The 9,145-nt window shown below is 44.3% G+C and overlaps 1 protein-coding gene across 2 annotated transcripts in view; it reads right to left on the reverse strand.

Annotated features, from left to right (window-relative positions):
- The window catches only part of TXNDC11 (thioredoxin domain containing 11), a 30,194-nt gene extending 22,415 nt beyond the window's left edge, over positions 1-7,779 (reverse strand). Inside the window, exons 1-4 of one of the 2 annotated variants that reach the window (XM_058815923.1) lie at positions 7,579-7,779; positions 2,958-3,174; positions 2,145-2,242; positions 150-279 (exon numbers count right to left, since the gene is read on the reverse strand). In XM_058815923.1, coding sequence (XP_058671906.1) covers positions 150-279; positions 2,145-2,242; positions 2,958-3,174; positions 7,579-7,724 — 591 coding nt within the window. In that variant the 5' untranslated portion in view covers positions 7,725-7,779. Of the gene's footprint in view, positions 1-149; positions 280-2,144; positions 2,243-2,957; positions 3,175-7,578 lie in introns of those variants that run through there. The other variant, XM_058815924.1, reaches the window with a different exon arrangement.
- Between the last annotated feature and the right edge of the window lie 1,366 nt (positions 7,780-9,145).

Below are 9,145 nucleotides of genomic sequence, written 5' to 3' on the forward strand. Positions count from 1 at the left end.
ATATTTTAATGATTTTAACAAATTTATAGGGCACTGATTTCAGGATCCTGAAAATAAACTAGTATTTTGGAGCAGATCAAATTTAATCCTTAAACAAGTCAAACTCTTTCTGAACCACAGTGGTAAAGCTAGAGAAGAGAGACAAGTACCTCATAATTTGAGAGGAAATCTAGTAATTTTGATCGAGACGAGATGTAGAGTAGTGGTGTCATCACCCGGCGAACAAACTTTTCAATATAAACAGCACTCATAGGGCCTTTGTATTCAATTGGTCCAAAACTAGTACCAAAAAAAATAATAGAACATTAAGACTTAAATTAACAGTAGAGAGTCCCTCCTGGGGGTGGCAGATAGGAGTTATACAGACAGCATGCTCAGCCTCTAGGGAACTGCTCTCTGTTGTACCAGTGGCTGCTGTAAGTGATGAGGGAGTTGTGTTACCAGAGGGAAGCTCCAGAGTATCTGTGGAAGGGGCAGAGTGTTGGTGATATGGAGGGATGGAAATCACTTCTGAGTCCCATTAAAGAACTTGGTAAAACTCAGATATAAATTACATGACCATATACATATCTTTCCACTTCTTCTGAAGTAAACACACGAGACTTAAAAATATAGATCTGAAAAATGTCACTATTTTCCCTTGTTTTTCAGCAGTAAAAACAGTATCAGTCTGAAAAGTTGCAATGTTTTTACACAGCCTTTTATGAGCAGCAATCAGTAAAGCAGGGACAAATTCAGTTGCACTGCTGATGAAGAGACTCAGCAAAGCTCCAGTTTCCCCTTCAGCCATATGATAAAACAGCTCACACAACGTTAGTGCTAAAACAAGGTGGGCTGGAGCTTGCAGCTGTGAATTCCAGAGGATTTCCTCCTAATTATAAATGGACTGGGCACAGAATCATTGTCCCACATGAAATCAAACACAAAGAGCATAAAAAATTAGTCCATTTCCACTGAAGAATTTAATGTGATGCATTTTTAATATAGCTTGTACATACAGATACACTGGAAAATACCCAACTCACACTGAGATACCTGTATTGAGGTGCTTCAAAATGGTCTCCTAGAGCCCACTAGATCATTCTACATTCTACATCAGTTTATTACAAACCTCTGTGTTCACTGCAATACTCACTGCTCAGCATGTCACATGCCCAGGGCACCACATGTGAGGTTTAGTATCTGAGGCATGAGGGGTGCACTGCCCTTCAGGATTTTATGAAGTATCAATAGGGATTTACACCTCATCTTGTTACAGCTCTGTTTAAGGTTACTGATGATACCAAGTGCATCCATTTACTGTGTTGTAATTTCAAGGTCAAGTAAGTTTCAGTCAAAGTACATCCAAGTGGGATTGTAGGGTTCTTTTATTACAGCTTGAATTATGCCAGTGTCTCGTGTCTATTACACGGTCAGCTAACAAAGACCAGGACTGTTCCTCCTCAATGCATAAATTCCACCCAAAAAACAAAATCAGCCTCTCTAATGAAAGAGAGATGCAGTTCAAGACTAGTAAAATAAAAGGTAAAATACAAAGGATAAACACGTTTATGTAGTGTTAGAAACTGTGTTTCCTTACCTTCTGCTCCACACCGAGGAAAAAAAACAGATAATACACACAAATACTAAAAAATAAAAGTGAGGGTATGTAAATTTTTATACAATGATATCTTGGCTTTGGGGGAATAAAAAAGTGAGTGCAAAGTTCAAAATTAGAACAAGGTCTTCACTATGTAGTACAATTTAAATATGCACTTAAATTCCACTAACTTCAACAACCCTTAGGTACATTCTTTAATGCTGTCATAAATTAGGACCAGTTGTTATAATCCATCCAGAGAGCAAGCAGACATCTGAAATTAATATGTAACAGTGAATTCTTTTCATTGGAGGCAGAAGTTCCAGGAGATGCACAGGCAACCCAAAATTTCCATAAGGATGACGAATTGCCCAGTGTGCCATTTAACTGACAATTACAGCCCTACCTGGCACTTGAGCAGCATACAGGATGAGCTCACCTAGAATCTACCCAAAAACTATTTACTGAAGCCAGAAATGTAACATTTTCACAATGCAGCACTTTATATGATACCTCTGTTTCCCAAAACAATAAAAAACCTAGAATTGTATATATGAAATCTTACCTTTGATGGTACAAGTGTATCACAGGAAAATAAAAGAAATGCTTCTGCTTCCTGCATTTCCCTTGGTTCCACCAGCAATTTACAGCCACAAACAGCACCTGCAAAGCAGGTAAAAATTCACAGCTAACAAAGTACTTTACTGTGACCTACTTTATCCAAGATGTACTTCATGTACTTTTTCCGATCCATTTCATCTGATATTTCCAGGGCCTTTTCAACTCAGTATTCCATATCTGTCACAGACAGACTTTTTAAAATTCTTTTTGTCATTTTGCAACAGCAATCCTTTTGGTCACCGTTCTTCTTAGCTCTTAAACTAAATTCTTCAAATTTATTAATTTAATCATAACCCACATTAATTACTTTTTCTGCAGAGTGGAGCTCAACAAGTGGAGGTTTAGGACAGCTGTGCCTTTGAAATATTCACAGGCACTCAACGGTCTGAAAGCACTGTTATGGTTACAATATTTAAATGATTACCAGTGTCTCCAAGGATCCCAGAACTGGAAGCAAACTCCAGGGAATTTCTGTCTGAAGGTAGGTGAACAAATCTGAAAACACTTTACAACAAGAAAGTTGTAGCCTTCCCCCTTTAAAAGCAGAAATAACAGACAACTGAGCAGGAACCACAGGCTGTCTCCATTTATTGTACCACTCTGTATGCTAAATTAAATTTAAGATGACTGATGAGTTTCCCTAAAATGTGAGTGTTCAAGTCCTACTGTTTCTCATGAGAAGACAGACAACACCATCAGCTTGGACACTGAAAAGCTCCCAGGTGGTGTTCAAGATTGGTACTTTCTCTGGAGTTACCTGGTCTGACAACCTGCTGGCCACGTGTTCTATCTCCTCTCTGGCTGCGATGGACTGCCCGCACCAGGGCGCGTAGAAGAAGTAGAGCACAATTTCTGAGTCCTGCCGGAGCTGCTCCGCGTAGTCCAACTGCCCCCGGAACAGATCAATCACTGCAGATCTCGGGGAGAAAAAATTCACTGGAAGCTTCGCTGGCATTGTTACATCTTTTGCTCGGCTGCAGGAAGAAAATTGAGTGGTTATTGAGACTGTACAGCAGCAGTTAAAAAAGGGGGCCCAAAGCCCTAAGTTTTACTCTTAGCAAAAGTCACACAATTACAAGATTGATGCAGAACGACTACAGTTTATGTTATCTGAGTTAGTTTCATGAAATACTATAAAAATCTAAAGATCACCCTTCACAAGCTTTAGAAAGTCACACTCTGATACCATGCACTGTGCTTATGGGTATGTTAGCTCACACTCTAATGACTGGTTGCTGTAGAGCATAAAATTACCAGGAAGAGTGATTTCTTTTGATTTCTTCCCTGGCCTCATCCTCTTTTAACACTTGTACCTTAGGTAACAGCAGCCTGATAAGAAAAGAGATACTGGTCATAAAGTTTTGTGATGTGTTGTTTATATAAACAGAGCCTATTACCCTGCCTTATGCTTTGTTTTACAGTATATGATACTCCTTTGCTTTATATTCTGTTAGGAAAAGATATATAAATGTGCACTGGTTTATTTTACTGATCAGAGCAGGGACTGCAAACTGCTCAGGGCACATCACAGTATAAACAAATAGTCTAAATTTAAAGAGATTATGAGATGGAGTTTTTTACGAAAAATCAGATTGGCCACTAAGTAATACAAAGAAATAAACCAAATACTCAGGAAACCCTTTCTATCCAATCAGCAACCAAACAATCCACAATTTGGGATTTCCCCGGTGTTCAGAAGTTGCCATGGTATAATCTGCCTTAAACACAAATGAATGTGTGACTCTCTTTTTATACAGTCTTCATTTTAAAATTTTTCCCTAGCTATATTTACACTAAAGTAAGCCAGACTGAAAACTGGACAACACTGTCATGCTCAATTTTGCCATGGTTCATAACAAGACTGGAAGTTTTAGGAAAGACTGTGTACTTCTTTACTTTGTGTGCATTTCTTTTACTTTCTTGCAATAAAAAGCTACTATAAAAATCTTATTATCTGATATTTGATCCTTGTGAGGTTAAAATTTTATTAATTGTGATAAAATTATTGAGCCCTGAACACTGTCAACCTCATATATTAAGCAACCTCCTAAAAACTCTGCCACACTTTCAAACTTTACAATCTATCTAATTTTTAAGAAGTATCTTTGTCTTTATAATACAGCAAAAAACTGTATTGTAGCTTGTCTCTCATTTCCAGGCTACTCACTTAAGCTTTAACATTTTAGAATTGCCCTCAGTACATATCACAAATTATAAAAATTCTTAATTTGTATATAAAATTTCTTCAAAATCAAATCTTCAAAATCAGAATTCTGAAAATTTTAAATGGTTCCTCCTGTTTATAATTCATTAATTCATCCAGTCACAACATTATGTTTTTACACAGATTATCAAAAATCTACTTTGTTCTATGGACTTCTGCCTGTGTTCCTTCCCTTCTCCCCCAGCCACCATCTCAGCACCTCCTTCCCAACCCTCAAGTTCTTCAGACACCTCAGAACCAACACCTCTGGTTCCCTGCCATTCCTGCACCCATGCTTATGCAAACTGCAGCTTCTTGCCATGATTTCTGCCTGCCAGCTGGACAGGACACAGCTCAGGTGTGAGCTCTGGCACTCACAGGCTGATCAGCTGCTGAAAGCACGACACTTCTTGAGAGACAGCAGCTAGAACTTCTCCTCTCCATCTAGTTTAATGAAAACAGACAACCTCAATATGTTTAAAACCTCTGCTTCCTCTACTGAATTAAATAGAAAGAGGATGATTGGTTCAAGAATTACAGCCTAAGACCTAAAAATTAGATAATGAATTGGCTCCAAATTTTAAGAATGGGTAGAACACATCAGCAGAAATCCCATGACATGAGTGAGTCAGAAACTGCACGACTACCTTCAAATATGACAAAAACTCCAGTAACTATTAAAATGAAAACATAATAAATCAATAGCTAACAGCTGCTTAAGGAGATTTGCTAAGCAGTGTCCTCCTCGGCAATACCAAACATATAATAGAATACCTTGACTAATTTCCCTAAGAAAACCCCTAAAATTTACACACATGTAAACTGAGGATTACATAAGAAACAATTACATAATAAGCACAAACTGTTTATTAAAACACTGATTGTGTTATTGAGCTGCTGCAAAATAGAAAAAATAGAGCCTACAAAAACTTAAGCTTTCTATGAGAACACCATGGTAATAAAGAGAAGCATATGCAAGTGCCAACAGGACCAGCAGCCCCTTTGATTGCACAATCCTGAGAGTGGGCTTGTTTTAAAGACATTTGCATAGTGCCAGAAATAATTCAGGTTCTAGACCACAGGCTTTCATACCAACCTATGCTAGGTAAGGTCTCATTTGGCTATTCCTTGAGTCACTCTAAACTTGCAAGACATCAAATCCCACTAATGGACTGCCTTGCAGTATAGGAATTTTCCCTTTCTGTACTTTTTATCCATTGATATCGAAAGCTATATATTGTAAGAACCAATGCCCTGGTGCTGTGTCTTGCTAGTAAATCATACTGACATGTGGTGAAAAACTATGTCCTGTACTTATAGTTAACATGTGCAATTAACCATGCTCCAAACTTCACAAGGAATGTTTACACCTAATTTTCTATATTTCTGACAGCAACCAAATAGGGAATACCTAACTGATATTAGTCTATTTAACCACAATCTGAAAAGCTGAACCCCATTAACGAAACTTCTAGACTACAAGGTAGTGAGAACCACATTCCAATCACATTCCATCGGTGAGCTTTCAAACACAACTAGCAGTAAAATGAAAGGAATATGCAGGTTTTGAATACAGGAGAGCAGGAAGCATCATTGTAAGTACAAAAAAAAGTATTATTTTCTTAGTAATGTAACACCAGGGAGGTCATTATGTTCAGAAATCCTTCACCACACATTGTGAAATACGGCAAGAGCTTTGCAATTTCATCTACATTATCAGGTCACTGTGAAATACAGCCTCCTGGAATGGAGGCACAGCTCCTCTGAGGCACTTATTACTTAAAATTCCCTCTGATTCAAGTAACACACCCTTTGTGGACAGGTAAGCAAAGAAAGCCTTAGCATTTTTCAGATGCATTACCTGTGAGTCAAGTGTTTTGTGGAACAAAATTTGTCAGATACTGGGGAATAGGGACATAATCAGCACCTCGTAGCCTTCTCCTAATCTCAAAATTAAACCCCAAGTGCAGTAGATGTTCTTAATATAGTGTGACCTGGAGCACATAACAGTCACATTGACCTAAAACCCATGCAGAATATTTAGAGCCTGGTTTAGGCTCCAGAACCGAGCAGCCTGTGCCCACCGCTCACTGCCGCTGCTCCCCGCCCTCCAGTACAAACATCCCCTGGCTCCACGTGCACCAGCTCCGGGCAAACAGGAACTGCAGAGCCCTTTGCAAAGAAGGAAGTTCCAGCTCCCAAGAGGAGCACCACCAGACTGGGAGGGAAACCACGAAACATCTTCGTGTCCGAAGCAAGTGCAGGCAAAGGGATGATGTGACAGCAACACCTGAGCCAGGACAGACTCGTTTGGCCCCGCCGATGCCGAGAGCGCTGAGAGCAGGGCAGCGGCCCAGAGCCCGCTCGGCGGCAGCGCGAGGTCCCAGCTACCTCCGGAGATGAGCAGAAGCAGCTCCATCTCAACAACGTGCCTGTCACAGGGCCTCAGCACGGGGCAGGCTGGAAGAGACCACAGTAGGTCCTTTGGTTCCACCTCCCCGCTCAGAGAGGGTCATTCCAGAGCACATGGCAGAGGATTATGTCCAAATGGTTCCGGAATATCTCCAGAGAGGGAGACTCCACAGCCTCACTGTACAATCTGTCCTAGTGCCCTGTCACTAACGAAAGAAGTTCTTCAGGTTCAAGTGGAATTTCCTGGGCATCAGTTCCTGCCCATTGCCTCCTGTCACATTCCTGAGCCCCACGGAGCAGAGCCTGGTTCACCCCCTGACACCGCCCTGCATACCCTGATGCTGCCCTCAGAAGTGGGTGCCCCGCGAATCTGCCGCCACAGCACGACACCCGCGGTGGGGCAGATGTCTCTAAAACACTCCGCTCCCTCCCCACCCACGTTCTTATCGCCCCTGCCCGCCCCGCTGCCATCCTGCTGAGGGAGACATGGCTGTCCCCCCGACACGCGACCGGTCCCAGCCGCCCTGAGGACCGCACGTGGTGGGGCCCGGGAGGAGGATCTGTCCCCCAGCCCGGGGATGCCTGTGCCCGACGCGGCCCGGCCGCAGCGGGTACACGGCGCCGCTGGGCGACCCCGGCCCTCCAGGCCCCGCCGGCGGCTCTGCCCCAGGCCCCGGAGCGGCATCGCCTCTGGGAACGGCGGCGGACCGGCGGCCGCTCCCCCCTGGCCAAGCCCCGGGTCCGCCCGCTCCCCCGCCGGTACCTGCAGGTGACTTTGAGGGCGATGAGGAAGGCGCAGCCCAGCACGATGGCCGCGCCGCACAGCAGCTCGGGCCGCCGCGCCATCAGGGCGGCGCGGGGCCGCAGTCGCGGGGCCGCCGCGTCGCCGGGGCCGCCGCACACCGACATGGCCCGGCCGAGGGGGGCAGGGCCGCGGGGCCCGAGCCGCTCCCGCTCGCACACGTCTCCCACCGCCCGCCCGTGAGGCGCGCCGGGCCGGGCGGGGCGGCCGCTCCCCCCACCAACCCGCCGCCGCCACGTCCGCCCGCCCGAGCAGGCGCACAGCCCGCCCGGCGCTCCAGGTCCTGCTCGCGGCGCCGGGAAAAGCGGGACGGGGATTGCTGTGCTCGCCTCCTGCGCTCGGCAGCGGGAGGAACGGGACGGCGATTGCCGTGCTCGCTTCCTGCTCTCGAAATCGGCACCGTTACCAGGCTCCCGGCCGGGATCAGCCCGTGGATAATCCCCGACCCCCCAGCAGCTATTCCCCAACAGCCCCCCCCCCGCAGCAGGAAAGATTTCACACCGGCCTTAGAGAACAAGGGTGTCATGTTTAGTTTTGTCTAGAATTACTTCCAATGATTTACAGAGCATTTACATTAAACAATGAAAGCATAAAATTGAGAAAACAATTCAGAAAGGCACACGATACAATCAGGTTTTGTCACACAAATAACAGTGTCCACAGTACTCTGTCTCACACTCGCTTTATTACAAACAATGTAAAAAATCAGCACTGCAGCAGGTGGCATTTCCAGCACCAAGCTCGTGTCCTACTCCAGTGTCCCGAACCAAGCCTGGGAGGCGCAGTCACTTCGCAAGAGCCCCAAGCTAAGGCTGAAGCACACGAGGGGTTGGTTTCAAAGTTGTTGTGCTTTTGTGAAGTGAAAGGGAGACAGCATCCATGTCATGTATGGATGAACTTGATTCAACATGATGTTGAACTTTGGTTCAACACTTTACACAGCCAATATATGCCCAATGACTACGTTCGAACTACTGAGGTCATTGTTAAAGCTCTTCTAATTATGTAAGGAACAGAGAAAAGTAACCTGGGTGGGGAGAATGAAGGGAAGAAACCTAGTTTTAGTTATTTTGAAGGAATGGCTGAAAGTAACTTAGTTGGGGAAAAAAAAGGAAATAAGTAAACCCAAAGAAAGCAGAAAGCAGGATCTGCAGAGAAGCCAAAACACAACACAAGCTCCAGGGACTGGAAAGCCCAAAGGCTCAGCAGTCAGGAGTCACCTCAGCCTGCAACTTGTTTTCCATTTCCTGTGCTCTGCAGGAAAGGCAATGGGAAGCACCATCCACCGTGCAGCTGAGGCAGTGGTTCATGTGTTCATGTCCATGTCCAAGGCTGAAAACGTGTCCCAGCACCAGGTAGCTCCAAACTGCTTGCCCATATCACAACTTACTGGCCATTTCTGTTACTTCAGCGATGCCATGAGCTAATGACAATACAGAACTGCAAACGAGCCACTAGCGACACAAATACCAACTCAGTGAATGTTTAGCTACAGGTGCTCAAGCTTTTGCTAACTGGCAAATCATTG

This window comes from Ammospiza caudacuta, chromosome 17, assembly GCF_027887145.1.
Source record: "Ammospiza caudacuta isolate bAmmCau1 chromosome 17, bAmmCau1.pri, whole genome shotgun sequence".
Classification (NCBI taxonomy): Eukaryota; Metazoa; Chordata; class Aves; order Passeriformes; family Passerellidae; genus Ammospiza; species Ammospiza caudacuta.